General features: G+C 40.6%; 1 protein-coding gene across 2 annotated transcripts in view; it reads left to right on the top strand.

The window, feature by feature from the left end:
* Positions 1 to 25,972, top strand: part of SLC12A8 (solute carrier family 12 member 8) — an 87,201-nt gene extending 61,229 nt beyond the window's left edge. Inside the window, exons 8-14 of one of the 2 annotated variants that reach the window (XM_043504962.1) lie at positions 26 to 113; positions 6,829 to 6,975; positions 11,981 to 12,668; positions 13,899 to 13,996; positions 16,943 to 17,060; positions 18,648 to 18,708; positions 22,258 to 25,972. In XM_043504962.1, the coding sequence (XP_043360897.1) occupies positions 26 to 113; positions 6,829 to 6,975; positions 11,981 to 12,668; positions 13,899 to 13,996; positions 16,943 to 17,060; positions 18,648 to 18,708; positions 22,258 to 22,423 (1,366 nt within the window). In that variant the 3' untranslated portion in view covers positions 22,424 to 25,972. The remainder of the gene's footprint in view (positions 1 to 25; positions 114 to 6,828; positions 6,976 to 11,980; positions 12,669 to 13,898; positions 13,997 to 16,942; positions 17,061 to 18,647; positions 18,709 to 22,257) is intronic. The other variant, XM_043504963.1, reaches the window with a different exon arrangement.
* Positions 25,973 to 26,554: the final 582 nt, after the last annotated feature.

Below are 26,554 nucleotides of genomic sequence, written 5' to 3'. Positions count from 1 at the left end.
TGGTGTCTCTCTCTGTTGTTTGCAGGTGGTTTCTATATATAGTCTTTGTTTTCTTGCTGGGAGCCATTTGTACCCGGGAGTCGCTCCGCTATGACTTTATGATAGCAGAAAAGGTAATTTGTTAAATTTAAAATAACTCAATCCATTGTAGAAAACGGTGCTTTCCAGTCTACAGGGGCATTATTTATAGCTGGGATTTTCCAGAGCCTAAGGGAAAAGCAGTGGGATTTGGGTGCCTTAGACTCCTTTGAAAATCCCAACCCAAGATTCCTGGGTAAGATTGATTTGAATAGCGTGCATTCTCCAGCATGATCTGTAATGCTGAATCTTGGAATAATTCCACAGCAATAACTTTAATAGCTAAAATATGCTAATGTTGCCTAATGATAAACACTGTACATTATTCAATATAGCCCATTTCATCAATGGAAGCTTACGTCTAATTGAAATCTCCAAAGAATCACACTGCTTATCTTTACTAAGTCAAGCAAAGCTTACATTTTCATATCCATTCTAGTGTAATTGCAATGTAAGTAATGGGATTATTAAATCCTAGGCATTCTGCATTGGCATATACCTACAAAGCTGGTTTGTAGTGTCATAGTCAATGAACCTTATCACTGAGGCCCTCTGAAAAGAGAAGAAAAGATTTCAGTGCATTTCATTGCTCACTTACATTAAGTGGAAGTAAAATGTTATATGGCTAATTTTCAGTTATCCCCCATTATCCAAAATTATATGCTCGCTGCAATTTGACAGAATTTCTTTGATTAAGTTAGTTTGGCATGCTTTACTTTTATTTAATTCTTAATTCTTCTAACAGAGTTTAAGCTATAATTTCTATTTGAAATACATGCTTTCATTTTCCCTCTGAATGCAGCCCTAGATTTTGTCCTGTTCCCAAGATAAGAAAAAATAGTTTAGATTTACACTGAAATATGATTGTATGTGGGGTATCACGGACTCTCAAGTCGTGCCCATTCTTGGCCCCGTATGGTCCCTGGGGGGAACCCCCTTTAGTGTGACAGCCCTTCTTGGAGATCCACTCTCTCTCTGGGGTTAAGCCCCTCTGCCTCCTGGAACCGCACCTCTCTGAGCCTTAGCACGCCTCTCTTGCTGTGGGCATCCTCAGGGAGTCCACTTGCTCTGGACCCCCAGGGCCTCCACTCCCAGAAGGAATAATGCAACCCTGTTCTCCAGACCGGAGCAACTCTCAGCCAGCATAAAACAGGAGGGTTTACTGAACATCTGAACCCAGCATAGGAAACGCTCAGGACCCTCAGGCCTGGCCTCCCTCAGCACAGTACATCTAGGTCTCTCCTGCATCCGGGTGGGCTTTGCCTGCTCTCTCTCCCCAGTCCCGAGACCCCCGCGCTTCCCAGCTGGGCATCTGACACCCCCTGCCCCCAAGCCCCGCCTTTGTCCATTGTCTTCCCTCCAGGTAAACAGGGTTGCCTGGGCTTCCTCTCCTCTCGGCCGTCCTTTGTTCCCAACTGGCTGGTCAGGTCACTGGGGTCCTCTCTCCGCAGCCCATTGTCCTCCCACTGGCCAGAACTGGCTGTGACTCCTGAGCTGGGCCTCCCGGTCCCCAGGTCACCAATCGCTGGGATCTCCATTCTCCAGGCCATTGGCTGGGGTCCCAAGTTCTGTCGCTGGTCGTCTGTAACAACAAACTCCCTCTCCCACCTCCTCCTTAAACCAGTAACACCCAGGGAAACTGAGTCCCACCCTCTCTGCATGCAAACCATTGAAAAAAACAAGAAAGTCCCCCACTTCATCACACGGGACTTATATCACTTATAGCTAAGGCAGAAATCATCACTGTTTCTGAGAGAAAAGGGGAACAATTCTACGCTAGCCATTTTAATTCAGTGTCTTTGTTATATAAATGTTGATAGTCCTTTATTACCATAGCACCCATGAGCCTCAGTCATGGACCATTGTTCTAGAACAGAACAAAAAAGATGGTCCTTATGCCCTCAAAAACTTAGTCTTAGTATAAGAATAGAGACAACAACTAGATGTAGACACACCAATGGGGAAATGCAAAGAAACAGTGAGACAAACTTTAGTGAGACTCCCAGTACACCCTAGTAATGTATTCTTTTAGCTGATAAAAGTACTGTACATACCTGGTACTTTTAATAAATAAGTAGAAGAGAAAAGATTTGTAAAATTAGGTTAGCTTCAGTACCCCATAACAAACAAGCAGAATAGCTTGATTTCCTTCTTCGACAGGGTAACTGGTTTGGCGGATAGAGGGAATGCAGTGGACATAATATACCTGGACTTTAGTAAGGCTTTTGGCGCAGTCCAACATGACATTCTGATGAGTAAGCTGGACAAATGCAGGCTCAGTGGAACTACCATTAAGTGGATACATAATTGGGTAAACCATCGCAAACAAAGAGTAATAATGGAATGATGTCAGGTTGGAGGGAGGTCTCAAGTGGGGTTCCACAGGGATCTTTCCTGGGTCCGGTGTTGTTTAACATCTTTATTAACTACCTGGATGTAAGAATAGAGAGCATAATGATCAAATTTGCAGATAATACAAAGCTGGGAGGGGTGTTGCAAACACTTTGGAGGGCAGAGTTAAAATTGAAAGGGATTTTGATGAATTAGAGAACTGGGTTATGGACGACAAAATGAAATTCAACCAAGACAAGTGTAAGGTGCTACACTTAGGGAAGTAAAACCAAATGCACAAACACAGAATGGAGGAAAACTGGCATGGCAGCAGCACTGTTGAGAAGGATCTGGGAGTTGTGGTGGATCACAACCTCAACATGAGTCAGCAATGTGATGCTGTTGCAAACAAAACAAATGCTATTTCAGGTTGCATTAACAGAGGCATAGCATGCAAGTCACAGGAGGTGATAGTATCACTCTACTCAGGGCTGGTTAGGCCTCAGCTGGAGTACTGCGTCCAGTTTTATTCACGAATGTACCAAAAGGATGTAGAGAAACTGGAAAGAATCCAGAGGTGAACAACAAAGATGATCAAAGGGATGGAATGCAAGCCATCTGAGCAAAGGCTAAAGGAACTGTGTATGTTTAGTTTGGAAAAGAGGAGATTAATGGGGGATATGATAATGGTCTTCAGATACTTGAAAGGCTGCCATAAAAAAGATGGAGAAAAGTTGTTCTTTTTTGCAACAAAGGGCAGGACAAGAGGCAATGGGTTCAAACTACAGCATAGCAGATTTAGATTAAATCTAATGAAAAGCTTCCTAACTGTAGGAACAGTAGGACAATGGAACAAACTGCCTAGGGAGGTCATTGAAGCTCCTTCACTGGCGGACTGGAGATTTTCCAAAGGAGGCTGGATAGCCATCTGTCTTGGATGGTTTAGACACAAAAAATCCTGCATCCTGGCAGGGGGTTAGGCTAGATCAGCAGTTCTCAACCTTTTTCTTTCAGAGCCCCCCCTCACATGCTATACAAATTCCACAGTCCCACATGTACCACAACACCTATATTTCTGCATATCCAGTAGATTAAAAGCTAGGATTGGCATTGGGGCATGGCAGGCAGGCAGGGCAACTGCTCGGGGCCCCATGCCATAGGGAGTCCTACTAAGATAAGTTGCTTCAGTCCCGGGCAGCGGGGCTTGGGCTTTGGCTTTCTGCTGTGGACCCCAGTGAGGCTAACACTGGCCCTGCTCTCTGGATTATTGTGGCAGACCCCCTGAAATCTGCTCCCGACTCTGTAGGGTGCCCCAGATCCCCAGTTGAGAATCACTGGACTAGATGACCCTTGCGGTTCCTTCTAACCCTATGTTTCTATGATGCTATGGAATCTTCTGGAAAGAGAGTCTTACGCCTTTGTTATATATCATAAAAACACAAGAAAAAACAAATACAATTTTCTTTTCCCCTTGTTCAATATGAATGATGATGCAATAAATGTAGAAAATATGGCTTCTTATTAGAATTATTATAAGCACATTTGTATTTTATTGGCCTTGTTTGAGAGAAGAAAACATTACACATCAAAAACTGTGCAAACTTTCCATTTCTGTCATTCGTGGTTAAAGAAACATTTGGCTGCTTGTCTTCCTTAGAATGTATTTTTGTGAACCTACAAAATAGGGACACAAAGTAATTTCACTTCAAAGGAGATCTAATAGGCTAGGGCTGCCAATTTCTTGTGAAGTATTTGTACTCTCTAAACTTTTTTAAAATTAATGAATTAATTTATTTTACTTTTGACAAACTCAGTGAAAAGACATTTCCCCCTTAAGCCCTGAGTGGAATGTCAAGTAGCACATTTAAATACAAGTGTTTCTTTCGAGTATTTTTTTAAAAATAGGACCAATAGCATTGTGTTTTTATATTGATTAGCATTCTGAAATCAAAAGGGACTTTTCTATTCTCTAATGTAAATTTCTGTTCATTGATTTGTTTCTTGTATTTTTCATCCATCCATTCACAACACACTTTGTTTTCCTGGAGCCAAATTAGTTTGTTAGGGTGTTTGTTTTGGGGGGAGGGGGTAGCCTGGAGGGGGAAAATGGATTGGTTTGAGGGTTTTCAAATCACAGCATGAATTTATGTGCTGTCTCCAAGCAGAATTAATTTTATATCTTTTCATCCAACCTCCTTTACAATGCAGGCTGCTTTCATAAATAAGAAGAAAGGCCAATGTATCTTGAGCTTTCTTAGAAAATGTACATTTATTAATATTTATATCTACTAGTCAAGCTCACACCAGCAGGGTATGTACAACCTCAGGAACACAAAGAAGCAGGGAATAATCTCTTAAGTGAACAGGATGAGGTATGTGTTTGTTTAGAAATTTTTACCTGTGAGAGGAAGGATGGTCCAGTGGTTAGGGTGCTGCTCAGGGGACCTGGGTTCTTCTTCAGCCTGTAAGGAAGGGTTCTCTCTTGTCCTCACTGTTACTTGAGATGTCTAAGACTCAGCATCCTATTCCTATCCAATTGAGAAGAGACTGTAGCTCTATTGTCGTGTGTAACGTCTCTGTTCAGGTCCTCCAAAGATTTTGCCAAGGTCCTGTAACAAAGACAAGGAAGAAAGGACCTCATTGATATTCCTGATATTTCATGTATTGAAAAAATGTAGGAAAGTATTTTGGAAAGAAATTGGAAAGCTATCTTTATACATCACAGAGAAGCAGGAAAAGATTTCCTTTGCTTTGCTGTTGATCTTGAGGGTTTGATAAACCCTTAACTTATATTGAAAATACTGGGAACAGCCTCTATATTTTCTTCCTGAGAGAAACTAGAATCCAGATCTTCCAGTTCCCTGTCCCTTCTGCTAACCTCAAATAAATCTGTTCTCTTTTTGTCTGTGTTTCTGGATAACTATAACTTGTTTTTTCTTCCAAGAATCAATACCTGCACAATTAATGTGGATGTTAAGGGAAATATCATGTAATTAAATTATACAATTGGCTAGAATTTTGGGGGCCCATTCACATCTTGGATTGAAGCAAGGTGAACACAGGATGCTGCAAGAAGTTATGATGGGGGTTCTGTAAGTGTTATTCTTCCATGCTAAAAGCTACTTAAACAATCCATGTTCCACCATGGTCTTACCAGCAATTGTGTAGCCGGAGGCACCTTCTTTCAGAGGAGGAGATTACCTGATCAGATTTCAATTTGTGCATCTACATTCTGCTGACCTGTAGTCCCTTTGAAATTTCAGTTGGCTACAATATTTTTCACTTCCTGTTCTGAATGGTATAATGTTGCTGTGTGCTGTCAAACAGCAGCCTTGCTCCAGCCCAGCAGTGAAGAGCAGAGGAAGGATGCTGGTGTGGTTAAAACACAGGACAGGAGATTTGGGTTCCATTCCTTGTTTTGCCACAGACTTTACCTATGAATTGGGACTTTATCTCTCTGTGCCTCAGTTCCCCATCTGTAAAACGGGGATATTACTCCTTTCTCCCATGCTTTGCTGTCTTGTCTATATAGATCGTAAACTCTTTAGGTCAGGGACTCTTACTGTGTGTGTGTATTGCACCTGCCAGATTGGCACCTTCCATCATACAAAATATTAGTAATAAAAGGTGCCTGCCCTTAAGTGATGAGTCTGTATAAAAGTTTTGTAAAGCTTAAATATTGGTTTGGGATACAGTAGAACCTAAGGTATTAAATACAAAAATAGGAATAAAGCAGTCTACTTAGCACTATTGCTTTAAGGATTTTTAAGTTTTATGTTCATTTAACTTAAGGAAATTCCTTACACATGTAAGACAGGAAAATAAGGTCGTCACATTATGTCCTTTGGAACATGTTTTTGAAATCCCATTTATTTAAATGGCAGCTTTGATTTGATTGCACTGTGTATATCTTCCCCTTCCCTGCTACTCCTCCACTATTGATATTCCCTTATGGGACACAGGGGTTTGTCTTCCTGTTTTGGATGGTTTAGAGCCTTGTGTAGCTCTTCCTGTATGATGCTCTCTGTATATAAGTGTGCACTCCTGAAATAAACTCCCTTCAAACTCACTTCCAGTTGCTTAAATGGAATCAGATGTCTGCTTCCTTGATGCATTTTCTCCAAGTGGCACATATTTCTGGACGTGAGCTTATCGAGTGGTTTCCAGTTGGTACAGAATGTTCAACACTGAACTGCTTTCATGGGATAATTTTACTATATTACTAGTTCACACTCACAGAACAGAGCAGTTTAAGTTGCTACTTTCACACGGCTCCTTCTGTTAAATTTTTTCCAAAGTCTTTAGCATTTACAAAGGAAATTAATTGATTTTAATTTGGAAAAATCTGTGTTTAAAGACAATTAAGTGTTTTTTTAAAAAATATTTGATAAATATTTGTTTTCTCTTTGCATTTTCCAGGTGTCCTTGGTGGGTTTCTTGTTTTTATTAGGATTGTACATTTCCTCCTTAGCTTCCTGCATGGGAGGTTTGTATGGAGCACCCCGAATCCTTCAGTGCATTGCCCAGGAAAAAGTGATACCTACCCTGGCCTTTCTTGGACATGGGGTTAGTAATCAGTGATGATGTAGAATTAGCTGTGGGTTCTATAAAAAACAAATGTTAATGGTGCATGAAAACAATAAATCTGCTGTCAATAGATTGTCATGGCTGCTGTACAGTAATTAAATACCAGGAGAGGAGGGGGTCATGGTTTTTCTCCACTGGGGATCAGCAGTTGGAAATAGCATTCAAATATTTGCTTTGTAAAGAAACACAGTTATGGGAGAAGTCTTTCTGTCTGAGTCCAGGTCCTTCTCATCTCCCTATTTGATTACTGTAAACTCCTCCTCTAATTTCTGCTCTCACCAACACTCATATTGCCCCCTCTGTCGTCCATGCAAAACACAGCACTAAGTTCCTCTTCCCTGCCTGTTGCTCTGTTCTTATTGCCTGCTCTTTGAACCCCCTCCATTGACTCCCCCTCCTTCATGGCAGGAAGTTCAAGCTTCTTGTCCTTGCCTTCAAGGTCCCATATAACCGCCCCTTCTTACTTATCTGCCTTTGTCTTTCATTGTATGCCCCCCATCTCGGTTCCACCATTGATGTCTTCCTCAGTACCCCAGGGCGCTTCTCCCACACCAGTCTCTTCCAGACAGAACCCTACTCATGGAAAATCCTTCGTGAGCTGGTCTGCAAGGCCTCTATCCTCTCTTTATTCAAGTCCCTCCATAGGACCCACTTCTTTTATGATGCCCACAATAAATTAGCCAGTTAATAAAAAAAAATGATTGGCTAATTTATGTCTTAATATATTAACCCGCCACCACCACCTTTACTACTTCAAGCTGCCATGTAGATGTCATGCACATTCTTGAGTCCCAATCGAGTCAATGGGGCGTAAGCATATGCTTATGTGTTTTGCTGAATCAGAGCCTGTATACTCTGTCCTTCCTCCTTAACCCTTCCCTGCTATCTTTTTGTCTCCCTTGATTTCATCATGTTTGAAACTAGGTCCAGTTCTGTATGTAAGCACCAGAAGGCAGGGATCACTTCTTATTTATATTGTGGGGTGTCTAACTCATTTTGGACTCTGTAAACCTAATGAATAATAAAAGGAGAAACAGATACATTTTAAAGGTCAGTTTTGGGGACTACAAATCTTAAATGCTCTTTTAAGCTAAGCTTTGGTTTGAGTACTACTAAGGCTTGTTTCTGTCACCATTACTCATGTACATAGCCTTATACACCTGGGTAGTCCCGTTTACTTCAACTGGGCTCACATGAATAAGGGTTGCAGGATTGGGCCATAAATTCAAACCAAATCCTTCTTTTCTGACTAAGGAAAAAAATTGCTTCTCTCAAAGCAACCCTGTAATAGCAAACCAGTCTGGAAAAATTTCAAGAGAGCAATTTTTCACATGTGCAAGACCTTGTAAATAAAGTGAGGAAAAATTATTTAAAATAAGTTTTAAATATTTTAAGTGTTCTGTAAGTGTATCCATTTTGTGTGCACTGTTTCTTGAATATTCCTGTGGTTCTCTAAAATAAAAGTAATCATAATTTAAAAAAAAACATCAAAGCATTGAAAGTAGTTAAGTGGCTTCGGTGGAAAGAGCCAAATTCTGCACTCAACTATTGTGGTGTCATTCATTGACTTTGATGCAATGGTGGCAAGGTTGATTCTAACATGGCATAGCACTGGCATAGTTAGCTTCTGTTTTTTCATAACATTTCCTAATATGAACTCCTTTGTCCTGGCAAGGTACCAGAACAGGAAGTGCTTTGAAAAGAGGTTAGGAATTAAGGGAAAATCTCCTTCCTCCCTGCCTGTATCTGCTACCTTGAGAATTGACTGTTGATTTGGTTCGCGGGCTGGTTAATAAAGTGGATTGCCCGTAACAATGCATTCTGCATTGTTTTTTTTATATAATGGTTTAAACATGTTTGTAGTCATCGTAATCCTAGTTAATATGAGGGAGCGGAGTGTTGTTTTCTGTGTTGTTAACTTTAGGCCAAAGGCATCCTAAGACTGTACCATCTGTTCCCTATCTCAATAAGTATCTCTAATACTTAAGATGATTTCTGAGAACACTGTTATGCTTGAGACACATTTCTCATATTGTTGGAAAATCTGTAAGGTGCAGGATGTATAACCCTTTCTATTAATAAATGAGTGTGGAGGAAATGGAAATAGTTTCCCTTTGAGCTGTGCGTTTATTAAAGAAGCACATACAGTAGAGGAAAATATAGGATGAAAAATATTTCAAGGTGGCATATTTTGTGTTACTATTGGTATAACAGGACTGTACGTTCCAGACATTATTGGAGTTACCTTTGTATGGTCAGTACTATGGTTTATATGGAAGCCAGTGAAAGTCTTAGTATTTTATATTTGAAAAGCATTTATTTTAATTTATTTCTTGTTTATCCAGTCAGAGCTGAAAGATTGTATGAAAGGGACAGTCATGATTTAAACGTCTTGCTTGTGGTACTAATAACCTAACTCCTTAAGGAGGGAGATTGTCAAGGCACAAATGTCATTTAGGCAGCTGGCTCCTATTGGGATTAGGCACCTAGGCACTCCTAATGGGAGTTAGGCAACAAGCTGCTATTTGAAAATGTTCCCTTGGGTTGCTAAAGCCACGAGAGGCTTAGACATCTAATTTCCTTTTCACCATTTATGCTGCTTCTTTCATTTGTGCATTTCACTCAGCATGGGCAGTGACATTCGTCTGCATGGTCAAATAACTAGCCACCTTCCCAAACAGAGTGTCGTGTTTCCAATACTGTAGGTCAGTGGGTCTCAAACTTTTTTTTACTGGTAACCCCTTTCACACAGCAAGCCTCTGAGTGTGACTCCCCTAATAAATTAAACACACTTTTAAATATATTTAACACCATTGTAAATGCTGGAGGCAAGCAGGGTTTGGGGTGGAACTTGACAGCTCGCGACACCCCCCCCCCCATGTAGTAACCTCACGACCCACTGAGGGGTCCCGACCACCACTTTGAGAACCCCTGCTGTAGGTGAATGTTTAAATGCCTCCAAAAATCTTTTTACTTTAATTTTTTTAAAGCCCATAACATTTCAGTACATAATTGATAGTAAATTAGAACCAGAATAGTCCTATTAAGTCATGTAATCTATCCCTCAGGGCAGGATTATTCTTGACAGTGTCTCATCCAATCCAGTTTTAAGTGTCTCAAGTAATGGTCTTCCACCACTTCCATAGAGAGACTATTCCACAACCTAATAAATCTAGGCCACGGTCCTGTAAAATATTGCTTCTTCCCATGCAGAGTCCTATGTTGCACTTTAGGATTTTGTTTTATACTCTGGCTAAGTTTTCCTTTTCTTAATGTCATCGTCCCATTCTGCCTATTTATACCAGTCTAATAATAATCCTTCTCCAGCATTGATATTTGCTCCTCACTGATGGTTATAAACTTCTATCATGGTGCCTTCTTGCCCTTAGAGTTTCCTACCCCAGGTGATGCTTTAGGCACTAATGTAAGGGTTTGGGTAGAGAAAGGCAAACTCCTCAAGAAGAGTCTTTTAGGTGCTGTAGGTTTACATCAGAGCCTCCAAGCTAATTAGTGTGGTTCTGCTTAGTAAAGTCGTGTTGTGAGTGTGTCTCACTGATTTCCAGATCACATTTACAAATAAAAAGCAAAATCTTTGTTTCTTTTACCTGCCAGCCCCACAAACTCATTCTAAGCTCGAAGGGCTTGTCTTCACTGCGGAGCTAGCACTGAATACAATTTGATCTCTGACAGTGGAGACATGATTCTGACTGGTCGGTGTGGACAAGGACAAGACGTGTTCACCATTGTGTCTGCTAGTCATAGGTAAACTCTGATCCCAGTAGGATTTGCCCACAGCTTGTCCTGGTCTGTGCTGGTCTGTCAGCTAACTCAGCTGTTGAAAATTATATTTAAGCATGAATTTCCCAGGGAAAACAAGGCCTGAGAGTGGAGCAGGGTTCTTTATGTCTCACACAGCATCACCTGGAAGAGAGGTTTTGCCATCAGATTGTGTCCTCACTGGTGTCCTGTGAGCCTTGCATGACTTTGCACAGGCATCTCAGCAGTGTAGAAACATTGAGTGACTCGTCCAGGGCGACCGAAGGGCGTGTTAGACCTGGAGTTAAAGTTCAGGAGCTGGCAACTCCCAGTCCTTTATTTCAGCTTGACGCACTTCATTCTGTGCCTCCTTTCCATCCTCCCGCTACCTCCACCCTGTCCCAAAGTAAAAGACTAAACAATACTTCTCGTGGTAGTCTGCCTTCCTGACCCTCGCCTGGCATCATTTGTTGCTCTTCCTGACACACACCCTTTAATATCCTTGACTGCTTATCCTCTCGTCTGCTCCTTTCCTCTTGGCCTTCGGGCAGTTGGGCCTTCTTTATAAAAAGAGGAGTAATGCTAAATGCCAAATCCGGTAATACCGGGACTGCTGGTTAGCCTCATTTGAAGGCCAGGCCAGCAGCTCCTCATGCAAAATGGCACCTCTCCTCTGACCCGTTGCCCCACAAGGCTTGCTTGGCTTAGTTGCCAGTTGAAACCATTTTCATAAACTCCTTTCCAGTATCTGTATATGTCAAGCCTTTTGTTTGGCAACAGCATATGTTCTTGCATGGATCTGAAATTAGAAATGCATGAGTAACAATCATTAGCAATTTTCCTCTCCAAAGCACCGTCTAAACAATATAATAATCCTCCCAATGCTCTGTGAGTTTGAGCATTGCTTCATTACCCTACTTAATGGATGGGAAACCTGAGATGCTGAGTGAAGTTAAGTGACCTTCCCAAGGCCACACAGCAAGTTAGTGGCAGAAGTCAGATTTGTGCTCGGTAGTTCTGGCTCCAGGTCCCTCACTTAATCCACTAGACTCTGATGCTTCTGTTCATATATGTATATATGTTCCCTTATTTCATGACCAGTCCATCAAAATATTACCTAGACATTGATAGTCCTCTATCAGTGTGAACAGAGAGGGTAGTCTTCACTTTGGGGTTGGTGGGGAATGCAAATATATATTTAAATATGTTTGTTTGGTTTACAAAATAGAAAGGGCGTAACAAGACCCCAGTGGCTGCGATTTGCTTAACGAGTCTCATCACCATGGCGTTCGTCTTCGTTGGCCAAGTGAACATACTTGCTCCTATAGTCACCATAAACTTCATGCTGACATACATTGCTGTGGACTACTCCTATTTCTCAGTCTCTATGAGTTATATCCTACAGCAGAAACCCAAAAGGACACAGAGGGAGGAGTCTAGGGCTGTCAACTCTTCCCAGCCTTTAACCTTTGAGAAAACTTCCCGTTATGGATCAGATGGAATAATTCAAAGCAGATCAGATGGCACCTTGCTGGAATTCACAAAAGACATGGACCAGCTTTTTAAGCCTCTTAATAAAGATCCAGGGACTTGTAAAGAGAAAGAAGAGAGAGACAAGAATTTAAACCAAAAGGTCAAACAGCGAAAGATAAAGAAGCCAGCCAAGCAAACATTACAAGACAGCTTTCTCTTGGATCTCGATCACAATATCACCCCTGCTCCTTACTGTTGCACCAAAACATCAGAGCCTGATGATAAAAGTCTGCAGAGTTTTATTGAACAGAGTCATCAGAGTGAAAGAAAGCTGTGTTTATCATCAGCCGTGGACACTGAGCAAAAACGTAACCATGAGCTAACGGAATATGGAGAACAGCTTTTTAATGAGCTGCAGAATCCTCCCAATCAGAAAGCGGAAGGTAAAGATTACAAAAGCCGAGATAGATATCTGGGTTTTCATGGGGGGATGCTTAATAATCTCTGTCCTGCTGGCACTTTTCTGTAGGCAGGCTAGAGACTAGTTTTATATGATGCTGTCATTCTGTGATTCATGGCAATATCATCTTTTTTTTAATAGGTGAGGGTAGAGTTCATCATAATGAGTCACAGGAGAGGTTCCAATCTAATTTGCCTGTGGAAGATTAATTGCTGGAGAACAGGCAAAATTATGTGGGAATGTTCACTGTATACAGCATGCTGCTTATTATTCTGCAAATGCATTCTTAATGCTGTACGTTAAAAGATTTCTGAGCATACTATGGCATTTTGTTTTCATCTTGATATTGGGGGGAGGAGGTTTGTGAGTTTAGAGCCCTGTTCTTCAAATGAAATTATACCCATGCTGTGCAAGGAGACCACGAGTAATTCGTCACATCATCATCACTACATCTAAGAATCTGAATTAATTTATATTGTAGATCTGGATACTTAATGCTTTGAATTTGTAGAGTTTTTCATCTGAGAATCTTAGGGCTTGTCTGTGCAAACATTTAGTTCACAGCAAGCTGGAGTGTGAATCTAGCCCACACTAGGCTGTTAGGGACTAACTGTACGTGTGGGCCCTACTGTCACGCATTAAGAGTTTGTTCATGTGATCTAGTCCTATTTCAAAGAATACTAGATCAGTGCTCACTAATGAACGGTTACTGTGCATCAGCAGGTTCCCTGGGGACTGTTAGTATGGGTAGGCTAGTGCAGGGTACAGTCACACCCCTGCTTGCCGCAAGCTAATTGTTCATGTAGAGAGTGTTAGTGTTCTACAAGCATTAGTGTTCTACAAGCATTGATTAATTAAGCTTCACAAACCACGGTGAGGTTTTATTATTATATCCTCCATAGGAGGAAAGTAAGGCACAAAGCGGGAATGACTTGCCCAAGGTCATACAAAGAATCCATAGTAGATCTGGGAATAGAACCCCAGACTCCCTGTCTCCGGCTCTAAATGCTAGACAACACTGCCTCTCTACAACCAGCGCTAAACCTGGCTAAGCCTTGTCATGCAAGTTGGAAGTCTTGTTTTCATGTAACTTGATGTAGATTGGGGGCAAAGACCCTAACCAAGGGGTAACCTGGCAGCTTCCTAGGATGTGGCTCTACTTCATCACCTGTTTTGGTTTTGTAATGCTTCGGTTTTCTTTTTCTTTATATAGATACAAATGTAAAGCAACAAAATCAAGAACTAGAAATTCAGAGAATGCCAGTTTCATTCTACTCCAGATTCTGCAATCACTGGGTTTCCCTTGTTGGTGTAAGTCACTTCCTTTTACTTTGAGCATTGCTTTAGAATGGTAGAAAAGTAAAAAATAAACAATCACAATCAATGCAGTAAAATATATTGGCATATTGGTAAGGGGGTTTTCATTTCCAATATCCAAAGTCATTATGTGGTTGGTTAATCATAAAACTCAGATACACAGTGCTGAATGAAAAGCTTTAGGGCTTAGCTATGACTTTGTATGTGTATATGGCAGTGCATTGTTTGGCTGCCGCAGGTATAGCCCAGGAAGGAGGTTATGACTCAATGTCGCAGTCTGCCTCCAAATCCCCACCTCCTCAATGCATTGGGGTCAAGTACCCTGCATCTGCACTCTACCTGGTGCAGTTGTGCTGCCCTGTGCATTGAGAGGGGGGCGCAGATCCAAGGCTCTATCCATTCTCGTTCCGCCCAATCACTGCCCACCTGGGCCAGTGGGAAAGGGCTTAGTGACTCTGCAGAGGATGCTTTCACCTACCACAAAATGCAAATAGTGGGCGTATACTGTCTTATTCCCTTCCATGTGTGAGCAGGCCAGGCCAGGATCTCACTAAAAGTCAACATGGGACAGAAGTGGTTGATCTTATTTAAATAGGGTGGGAACGCCATAATTTTAGAGGATCAAACCTAGGATTTGACTTCCTGCTTCCAATCCATATTTAGGAAGAAAGGGATGCATTCTGCTCTCAGTCTTGCTGATGTAAATCCAGAGTTACTCTGGATTTAGGTGGTGTAACTCAGAGTAGAATGTGGCCCATAGTAGTAAGAAACTGGGGTCTAAGGAGCAAGATGAAATGTAGGCCGATGGCAAAATAAGCAAACCAAGACTATGAACGAGACAGTGTAAAATCAGCTTGAAACACACCATTGGAAGCCCAGGCTGTGATATCTTGCACCAATGATCAACTTCCCTGCTGCATTTTGAGGTACAGTTAAACAACATACATCACTCCTATTAAATTACCCACTATCTTTAGCTTGGCTTTGGCAACCACATTTCAAACCACATTACTCAGTAGCTCATCTTCACCAAATGCTAACGGCCAGAGAAAGGCCCTGCTGGACTGTGATGAGATGGGTGGGATGCACGCCAGATATCTTTTCTTGAGTGGATGAAATCTTCTAAGCAGTTGCAAGCTAACACCTGCGTTTTGGATCAGTAAACAGCATGGTTCCCAAACACTGAGTTCCTACACCACGACTGCAGTTAACACCTCCCATAAGCATGGGGAATTCTTACTTTGTGTAAAGAGGTGATTCTGACATTGTCATTAAAGCAGACTTGGCTTCTGTGGAATGATTTGGATTGGAAAGAGATCATGGTGGATAACTGGGGCTGGGGTAGGTATACAGTGATTTAAAAGACTTGATATGGAAGCTTAATAATATATGTGCACATCTATAAATATACTTGTTGACCTCTTGCCTCTGTCTGCCCCACTCTCCTGCCTGCTCAGCTCTGGCAGTAATGCCAGCCTAGACTTGCTTAACTGTTTCTCCTACAAGTATCTCCATGCTTTCCCCGGACCTGGAACATGCTTCCTGAGCTGGCGCCACTCTGATCCCCATTCAGACACCTCCTGACAACTCATGTTTACCCTGACACCTATGAGACTCTATGGATAGTGTGACTGAGGATAACACGGGGATACTTTGCATGAATTCATTTTTCAAAAGTGCCTACATCCTTTTCTGAAAGAGGTCTAGGCCCATACCCTCAAAGGCACCTAATTGAAATCAATGGGAGTTAGGCACCTTAATGCCTTTCAGGATCTGGGCTTTAGTCACTTAGGCACAATGGGACTCAGGCTCCTAAGTCACTTTTGAAAACGAAACTTAGATGCTTTTGAAATTATACCCTGTATTTTTAAATTTGTAATACAGAGTTTGATAATACAAAGGCTTGACTAAGCGGTCACCTTGACCATTTTACTTCTAGGTTGATCCCCTTCTTGTTTCCCTTCTCCTGTCTATCTTATTTTTCTGTTTTCTTCTGTGTGAGCTCTTTGGGGCAGGAGCCATGCCTCCTGTTATACTGGCACAACTACTTGCACATTGTCGGTGCTACAGGAAGCAAATAAGGAAATAGTAATAATGATGATTATGTTGTAAGGCAGCTGCGTCGTAGATTTCTCTCATCATTATAGTAATGATCTTTGGGCGAAATTCTGCTGCATGTTGAAAGGTGGCAAATCTCAACCCGTTTATATGATGGGTAAAAAACTTGGAAAACGTTCATCCAAATTTGTGAAAAACTAGCAAAAAGTCACAAAGGAATCAGGTTTATGGCCTGATCTGAAGCCCATTGAAATTCTGCTGACTTTGATGGGCCTAGCGTATTTCCATTGTGTTTGGGTTGGGAGCCACAGAGAAGTCTGTTTTCGCGCCCTGTATATCACCCAGCCATGCTCTGTGGCAGCTCTCTCCTCACCCCTATACAGAGGAGAGCTAGTCCAGAGGACCAGTAGGGTACGGCCACGGGATCTATGACTATCCAGAGCTACTGGTTAAAACTCCAGAGGAGGCACTGGGGGTGCAGAATGTAGGTTTTTGGTAGAATATAAAATGTGGGTGGTTTGGTGTACAGGGTTTGGCAAGGCTGGTGAAGGTGAAGTTTCTGATGTTAAAATGACACCTTGAAAGCTCCAGTACTGTCGTACTCAATAAAAATACTCGATTGTCCATAGGTACAGGCTGCTTTTTACTTGGCTTCCTCATTGGCATTGACCTATTTTCATCCTGAAGAATAAATTCCTGCCCTGGGCAACCGCGCTGTGTAGTTGGTAACACTCCCCCAGGGGCCAGAGTATTGCCAGGTCTTGCACAAGATCAGAAAAATGGCAGAAAACATCTCTGGGTTTTGCAGGAAATATTTGTTAGTATAACAGTGAAATACAATCGTGCACTGTGTAGTAACCCTGAACACTGCATTTTCAACAGGCAATCGGATCGCTTGTAATCATGTTTGTCATTCAGTGGATCTACACTCTCATTAATTTGAGTGTAGCAATTATTCTGTATTTCTACATTGGCCAAATGAGTCCGGGACTACCCCCTGGTGAGTATTTTTAATCTGTGGCATTAAATCATCTTAAAAACCTATTACATTTTAATTGGAGTTAATTTGAAATTAAGGCATTTTCATTTAACATGTGAGTTACACATTACAAATGGCAAATTTTGTTTCCTTGCTAGTTTATAGCAAAATTTGATAATTGAGTCTTTAAACACAGTTATATATTTGTCTCTGGCTACAATTAGCATTACCAGATTAATTTTTGTTTCTGATGAGTTTAAACATCTTGTTTAAAAGTTAATAAGCTGTTTTGCTAGGCTGTAAAATAAATTAGAAAGAGCAATTACTATAAGTAAAAGCACTGATGTTAAGAGTTAGTAGGAATTGCAGATGTTAAATGTATTGCATCAATGGCTAATCTATAAATACACTTTAATAAACCTAATTAGTCAATATAAATCCACCTGAGAAAACTGCTGTGAAAACTGGAATTACGATAAGTATCTCATTAAATCTCAGTGTTTGTAATGGCAAAACAAGAGGGCCTTTTGATTCTGAATTAAACAGGTTGAATATGTGAGGAACATAATCTGAGCAAATACTCTTAAGCAAAAGGGCATTGAAAAGGTCTCTGTATGTGATTGGCTTATACTGTACAGGTTGAAAATTAAATACTAAAGCAAGTTCAGAAAGCAAAGCTACGGTAGCCTGTACAGTATAAGCCAATCACATGCAGAGACCTTTGCAATGCCCTTTGCTTAAGAGTAAGTCAATGAGTTCCTAAATCACTCACATGCTTTTGAAAATATCCTCTTTTAATAATTTAGACTTGAGGTTGCTAGATTGCAGAGTCCATGAACGCAAATTGTAAGAAACATAGAAATAAACAGTTAAGTTGTTGAATATCCCATCTACCCTCTACACATCAGTTCCCCATTTTTCAGCCTCAGTTTATCTCCAATATGGAATACTGGGGCAGAGTTAAGGTTGTTAGGAGTACCTTAATGCTATCTTTCCATATTTTCCAACATATTATTTGAAAGATTTACCTTAAATTAAAATGTCCTAGCTTTTCAGTCTTTGTTTTTTGTACAATTTGAACATGCTTTTGAGTTTTCTCCCCCTTAAATTATCACTATATTTTATCACAATCTATACCAGTAGAGGAGGCAATGTTGCCTAGTGGCTAGAACACTGGCCTGGCACTCAGGAGCCCTGGGTTCTATACCCAACTCTGCCCAGGTGATCTCAGGCAAGTCACTTCACTTCTCTGTGTCTATTTTCCCCATCTGTAAATGGGGATAGTGATACACACTCCTTTGTAAAGTCCTTTGAGATCTACTGGTGAAAATATAGGGTATATTATTATTGAAGTTTAATAAAGCTTATTACTAGGAATAATCAATGGTTCTCTCTTCAGGTTACATTCTTGAGAATCTTTAAAAAGCTTTCATGTATGGGAAAAAATGAAACACATTCTCACAGTTATTAAACCTGTAACCTTTTGTGTAAGTAAGGCTAATAACAATATGCACATTTGTTTGAGATTTTATTCCAAGTCTAGATCATGTAAAGCTATTATGAGAGAATTAGCAGCATGGTGACTTTTCATGTGTTTTCCCTCTGCAGGGGCAGCAGCTAACTTCAGTTTTCTCAGCTGGATTAAGTTAGGTTTGGTCAGCTCATGCAGGTTGGTACTAATCACTTGGCAGTGACATAAGTAATGCTCAAACTTAACAATAAACAATTGAAATTGTGCAAAAATGTGGCTGTGTTGCAGAATTGTTACACATCTCTTTTGGTGCATTGGAGTTCCTTGATATAACTGATATCATCTTGTATTTAGAGTGCTGATATGGCTACAGAAAGTGACTACGTAAAACTATTTACTACTTAAATCAATAGACCTGCCCCCTTTGTATATTCAGAGTTGCATATGCTTACTTTACTGTAAAATAAATAAATAAATAAACATTTGCTCCTATTTACATGAAAATGCACTGGGGAACTTTTAGTGCACTTCAGCAGAGGCTGCGCAGACCAATTAATGTGGACCACCTGAGTGCTCTTTGGAAATCAGAATGCCATAGAGTGAATCACCCCACTGTGTAGAAAAGCCCTGTATGTGCTAGATAGCAATATTCTAATCCAGTATTCGGATGGGAATGCTAGCGAGGATCCTGGCTCGTGTCACTTCCTGGAGGAAAGCAGAGGTCGGGTTCCAGGTTCCACATCGCTTGCTATTCAGAATAGATGATGATGACTGTTTCTTGTTGTATTTTAATATAACACCATTGGTGTGCATGGTGTTTTTTAGATATTTATTTATTTTATTACCTAAAGACCTCAAGCAAGATCGGGGCCGCATTGTGCTAAGTATCTGTGCATAGTGATTAACACTTCCTGTCCCAAAATGTTTACAGTCTAAATAGACAAAGGGTGGGAGGGAAACGGAAGTGAAGTGACTTGCCAAGATTCCCCAGCAGGTCAGTGGCAGAGCAAGGAATAGAGCCCAGACATCCTGATTCCTAGCCCAGTGGCCTCTCCACTAGACAATCTGCCTCCCCTATATAAAAGAAGACCAGGGACCTGCCTTGAAGTCTTTTTTCAAAGGTGCCAGTCCTGCAAACCCATAATCATGCATATAACTTTACTCCTGTGTCCGTTGGGACTACTCCCAGGAATAAAGTTTCATACCTTCATTAGTGTTAGCAGGATCAGGACCTGAGTTAGACAAAATATAGGCAAAGGAGAAAGAATTAAGCTTTCTACGTGTCTTATTAGATCCAGGGGTTTCTCCCTTTCTCTTTTCACATTGTTCGTTTGTATTCCGATGTGAGTGAAAGAGAAGAGTTATGAGGTGAGGCATGAGAACAGGGTGGATGGATGGGTTAGTGCTAAAAGACTAGTTAGAATTACTCATTGCATAGTGAGTCAAACCCAGCAAGAGGATCTGTGTCCTGTACACTGTGTCCATCCAGTTCCCCATAGGTATATATGCACATTCATTATTTGATTTATATACACACATTGCAAATGTAGAGAAAGATTCTCCTCTCCTGACACCTCGGCATATTTTTTATTCCCACTTCAAATCTCTGTGGACCAATCCATACCCAACACCCTCTGAAGTTTAGTACGCAACAGAGAGCTGCAGAGCAGTGGAGGAGCAATCCACGCTGTGGGCGTAAAAAGAGAAATGTTCCCCCTGTAATGAGCCAGTTCCACACCTTTCGGTAGATGTGTCACTATTACCAGAGGTTCTTAGACTGCAGCTTGGCAGCTTGATAGAGTCCTTGGTGCCTTTTGTCAGTAGTATTGATCGGTCGAGACACAGCTAGGAAGGATTGAGTGTAAGGCTGGCAGCAATCCAAGTTAGAAGTTGATCTTGTTTATCTCTTGTCACAAGATGAAATCTCTCTAATTTAGACAGCTGGTAGGGTAGCCTTATAATAATGCTTGCAGTCAATTCCCAGAGCAGGTTTTTTTTTCTTTTTCTTTTTTTAAAGCACACCCCTGAAGCTGTGTTATATCCAGGATATCACACACAAATAAATTGTGGGTGCTTTGGCTTCAGATTTATTTTTACAAATTGCAAAGGAAGGTGGGAAAGGACATTTTAACGAGACTGAGGGCCCAGTCTTGGAAGATGTTGAATGAATTTAAAGGCAGATGAGGGCTCTTTGCATCTCTGAAAATCAGGCTACTTGTTCAGATATTACATATGGATGGAACAGTGTTGCCAACTTTCACAATTGTATTGCGAGTCATGTGAATTTTGATGCGTTTCTCAAACCACAGCTTCTGGAATCAAGAGATGCCATGAAAATCTCAGCTTTCATTTAAAAAAATAAATAAATAAGTTTCTAGACCTCATGGTTGCAGAGAAAAGCTTGAAATCATGAAGCGTGTGCATCCTAAGGAGTCAAAAACCAGAGGCAACAATAAAGAACCCACCATTTATTAAAAATCTCAAGACTTTTAAGCCAATCTCATGCTTTTTTTGGTCCTGATTCATGATTTTTGAATGCTTGAGGTTGACAATACTGAGTTGCCTAAATTTAGACACCTAAATTTGAAAAAGTTCTCTTGAATACAGTAGATTATATTCTGTAGATAGAGAGCTCACTAAAAATTTTACTGTAGAATAAAGTTACACTGACTGACCTTTACCATTATAAGTAGGATGACTAGAAGTAAATCCTTCTCACTTTTCTGCAACCACATTGCCTGTAAACTTACAAAAAGGGTTGGTAAGATATATGGCTATCCTTTTTACTTGTTAGCAGCCACAAAGTGCAACTGTAATTGAAACAAATTCTGCCTCACTTTATGAATTCATCCAATGAAGTGAGCTGTAGCTCACGAAAGCTTATGCTCAAATAAATTTGTTAGTCTCTAAGGTGCCACAAGTACTCCTTTTCTTTTTGCGAATACAGACTAACACGGCTGCTACTCTGAAACCTGCCTCACTTTATGTGGCTGAAGAGCTTTGGAGCAACTGGACAGCAATCAAGGAGAGGAGGGATATTTATTAAGAAAATCTTTGTAAGCAATCGGTTTCAGAGTGGTAGCCGTGTTTGTCTGTATCAGCAAAAACAACGAGGAGTCCTTGTGGCACCTTAGAGACTAACAAATTTATTTGGGCATAAGCTTTCGTGGGCTAAAACTCACTTCATCAGAAGCATGGAACCCACTTCCACCTTCATTGAATTGGCTCGTTAGCACTGACCCCCCCACTTGGTAAGGCAGCTCCCATCTTTTCAGATGCTGTGTATTTATACCTCTCTACTGTATTTTCCACTTCATGCATCTGATGAAGTGGGGTTTAGCCCATCAAAGCTCATGCCCAAATAAATTTGTTAGTCTTTAAGGTGCCAAAAGGACTTCTTGTTGTTTTTGTAAGAAATGTTACTATTTTTTTCTAGGTTTCAGAGTAGCAGCCGTGTTAGTCTGTATTCGCAAAAAGAAAAGCAGTACTTGTGGCACCTTAGAGACTAACAAATTTATTAGAGCATAAGCTTTCGTGAGCTACAGCTCACTTCATCGGATGCACTAAGGAAAATCTTCTCTGAGTTCTGCAACTCACATAGCCACCAAGAAAAATTTTTAGTATTTTTTTTCTAAGTCTTTGTGCATCAGAGATTCGATTTGTTTTGTTTACATAGTTCAAAGCACAGCTGCTGATAGATTGGGAAACAGTGGGACATCTGAAGGTTGTGTGTTTGTCTGTTTTCAGAACAAGGCCATCCCCAGACGAGCAGATTGTTGTTACACCGTCCTTTGCAACAGTTGGCATGGAGACCACTCAGCTCACTGAAGAGAATGCAGATTTTGCCTCTCGAGACCGCTACCACCATTCCTCTGTTATCAGAAGAGAAGAGTTTGTCAATCAGTTTCAGTAAAAAAAAAAAAAAAAAAAAAGTATCAGATTGTTCACTCCAGCAGTCACTTAATACTAATAGCTGTGTGGCACCTGGTAAAAATACTTGAACAATGTGACTATATTTTTTAATGCTTCCACTGTTTGGGGTTGTGTCTTTTTATTTTATTTTTTTTACAAAGGACAAAGTTTGCAATTTTAACTAGGATTCCATATCCTATCCAGTTGAGAAAAAAAAATTAAAGGACTAGAGTAAAGTGGTCAGTAACTGAGGACAATAGCATTAGAAATCTAAAGAATTCAAATACTGTACACACTAAATATTACAAAAGCTAGAAACGCTTGAAGAATGCAATGTGAAACTTCCACGGACTGAATATGGAGGCAAGTGTGATCTTTTGGTTAGAGCAGCAAACTGAGACCTAAGATTCTTGGGTTCTGTTCTCAGTCCTGCCACTGATTTGGTTCAAACTTAGTATAGTCACTTTACCTCTTTATGCCCCAGTTTTCCTGTCTGTAAAATAATATTTTTCTACCTCACAGGGGTGATGTGTGTTTTAATTAATTGGTGCTCATAAAGTGCTTTAAGGGCATTTAGACGAAAGGCCGAAATGGTGAAGGCAAGAGAATTATGAAGTGGGTTCAAAATTGGAATCAAATCCATTCATTTAAATTTATGAACTCTTCTGAATCGTCATACTCTGAAATTATGTTTTATCATCACGAAAGAGCTATTTTCAACATCACTTCAGAAATGAGGATTGGGAGAGGCTGAATCTTGAAACACAGGTGATATTCTGGGACCCTCTTCCTGAAGGTATACAGTGTTTCCAAATATGACATGTCCCAGTTAAAATAATAATTTATATAAATGATTAAAAAGTACCTTTTAGGATATACGTGGACACACCCTTACTTCAGTCAGAAGAAGAAATGTGTCACTTCTGCTTAGTCCTTTAGGTAGGAAGCAATGCAGGCAAAGCTCCTGCAGAGGTCTGAAATGAAGGAGCAGACCTCGGGAGTATGTAGTAAAATAGTAGTGAGCACTGCAAAATAAGTCTGGGCATTTAAAATGTATAAAAAAGGGGAGTGATCTTTAATTTCCTTTAATCTTTGAGTCTTTCAATTTTTTATTTCTTGTTCAGTAAGATAATAACCCATTCTCAGCATCTGCTACAGAAAAAGCTCTGTGAATTCCTGCTAGCTTTGGAACCAATGCTACTAGAAGGGGCTGAAGGTCCACCGAACTCGATGGGAGCTGAAGGCATTCAGCAGCACCTCACAGGGTCAGCCCATTTGAGCGCTGTTTCTACCATGTGATATTTTCCTCCAGGTGGAAGGAAACCAGCTTTTCCAATGAAATCATGAATAAAGTTATTCTGGGATGCTACTGAAAGTTTGCTCCACGTTTTAATTTTCTGCTTTGGTCACAATTCAGCATTCTTTAAATGATCGCCCTTGTGAAAATTAATGGGAGGCTGTCAAATTAACTCAGCCTGAAGGTTGACCCACCCCAAGCTGTTTCATGTTAGAAACATTCATTTCAGGATTCCTTAGTTTCGTTTCTTTAAAACAAACAAACAAACAAACAAAGATATAAATACATAGAGATGGTCCTGAGCTATGTTCTAATCTAGATTTGATCTTCCCCAAATATCAAGAAGAGTTGGATTTGCTGTTTTGGTTTTGCTCTGTACTCTAGATAAAAAAGTTTGGATGTTGATCCATACTTCCCTTGAGTTCAGTGGGATTCTGAGCCAGTGCACATCCACCTCTTAAACTAAAGCCTAATGTTTTTCCAAATGTAGGACCAAATCTTATACCCACAGATCTCAATGTCAGTCTTGTCATTGACTTAAATGGGTGCAGGGTTGGATCTGTAAATGGACTTGTGGTGGTACACGATGCTCAGAGATCATCAGCTTGTCTAGGTGTATCTGTGAAGACACTTCAGGTGTTTTTTTCCTGATTCCTTGCCTGTGAAAAGATCAGTTGAAAGCAGAAACCTACTAGCAGAATCCTGCAGTAAGGGGCAATTTTGATTAAATGTTAAGGTCAAATTAACCATAGTATGACCTTGTAAACTGTATTTAATGTAGTTCTGCAATCTGCAACCTTTTCTTCATGCTGATTTGGGCCCTCAAACAACCTGGAGCATGCTGTATTTGTTCCTTTTACAGTATGATACGTAGCCACAGTTACATAATAAGGGCCACAGATTGCAAAATTTCATAGCACTTAAAACTTAGCAGTATCTAAATATGCTGCTGCTCATCCCATCTCAGGATGCTCATTCAGCCCCCCATTTTTCTGAAATAAGATGTTTAAATAAGAGAAAAGCAGATAGCACAGCACGGTATGAGAGATGGTTAGAAAGTCTTTGTTTTACATTCTCTTTCTTAGGTCCTAAATAGTTTAATGCCCTCTTTGGTATCAGAGACAGCAAACAAAAGCAAAATATCTAAGGGGAACAATGTCCCTTTACTACCCATATCTTGTTTGGAAAATGTGTTAATTTAAAACCAGATGACTGGTTTTGGTGTGGAATGTTTAAATATCAGCCACCACAGTTCGTTCAGTTATCCGTCAGACGTAACAATGTGAATGGCTGGAAATACAAACAATAGTTTCAAGCTTTGTGCAATGAGGTATTGACTGTGCACCATTCATATCGTTTTATCGATGTCAGTCTGTCAGAAAAACCAGAACAAACACCAAAACATGTTTTACCTCTCTCAAACGCTCTCATTCCATCTTAACGTTCTCTGACATGACTTTGTGCCGCTTGCCCTGTAACAATACTGTCAGGTATACTGGGCTTTAACGTGGGAAATTCAGTTCTGTGCAGAGGCCTACCACAAGGCCGTAAGCACCACTTAAGGACTATTGTGGGGGTTCTGAAAGTGGACTTCAGCACGGCACAGGGTTTTGTTAGTCTTCTGCACAACAGTGAATTTCACCCTAATATGATTAGACAAATGCATCAGGATTGGCATGTCCATAGTTTTGCTCTGGCAGTAATACGGTGTTGCTTTTGCAACGTTACTTCCCTCAGGAAGGATGGCACTTGTTGCAGCATTAGATGGAGTATGAACTGAAATACATGGTTTCTTGTACTTGTGCGCTAGTGAAATAATCCATCTCTCTTATAAATGGGCACAGTAATATGCTATCACAGCAACATGAGTGTAAGACATCACACACACACCCTGGGTGTGCACTGAACACGGGAGATCACACTACAGAGACAGTCTATTTTAACCATGTATTGTCTGGTTAAAGGGATTGGCTGCTCCCACTCTTGGAAGGTTTAAATATTAAACTTTAATAATTGCCTCCATGACTGAAGAAGAGCTTTTTATCATTGCTGAATAGAGTTCAAAATAGCTTTGATTGTGCAAAGAGAGTTATCTGAGTGAGTACAGAGAGAGCTGAAAGATGGTAGCTCTCCATGGCATTGTTTCCATGGTCCAGATCCACGACGGGACTTAGGCACCTAAACCCCAGACTTAAGCACCTCAGTCCCAGTTACCTCATTGAAAACCAGTCTGAGCAGAATGAAAAGGAGGACTTGTGGCACCTTAGAGACTAACAAATTTATTTGAGCATAAGCTTTCGTGAGCTACAGCTCACTTCATCGGATGTAGCTCATGAAAGCTTATGCTCAAATAAATTTGTTAGTCTCTAAGGTGCCACAAGTCCTCCTTTTCTTTTTGCGAATACAGACTAACACGGCTGCTACTCTGAAATCTGAGCAGAACAAGGCCCAAGGCATAATGAAATATGTTCTAGATCGACAACATGCTCAAAGAACCAGCTGTGTTTCGGGACAAGATTGAGGTGCATTGGCAGAGCTGCTCCAGGGACAGCTCTAGGGAATGTTCTCAATCTCTCTCTTTCACGAGCAGCAAATGAACAGAAGGAAGAGGCAAAAACTCTTGACGTGAATTGAGCAATGCTACAAGTTAACAAAATGAATGTCCGTAAGATTAGATTGTGACTTATGCTCCTCTTCCTAAAACATTTTGATTCCTCTGACATTAGAGAAACCTTCATGGGCATGAAATATTTTTTTTTTGCCCTTTTTGGGAAGGAAGAGAGTGGGTGGGAATTCATTACTATTCCCCACCCTATAGCAACCTATCACCAGGTT

The sequence above is a fragment of the Dermochelys coriacea genome, chromosome 11, assembly GCF_009764565.3.
Source record: "Dermochelys coriacea isolate rDerCor1 chromosome 11, rDerCor1.pri.v4, whole genome shotgun sequence".
NCBI lineage: Eukaryota > Metazoa > Chordata > Testudines > Dermochelyidae > Dermochelys > Dermochelys coriacea.
Note: the sequence above shows the minus strand (reverse complement) of the source record. Positions and strands in the feature narration are given on the sequence as shown.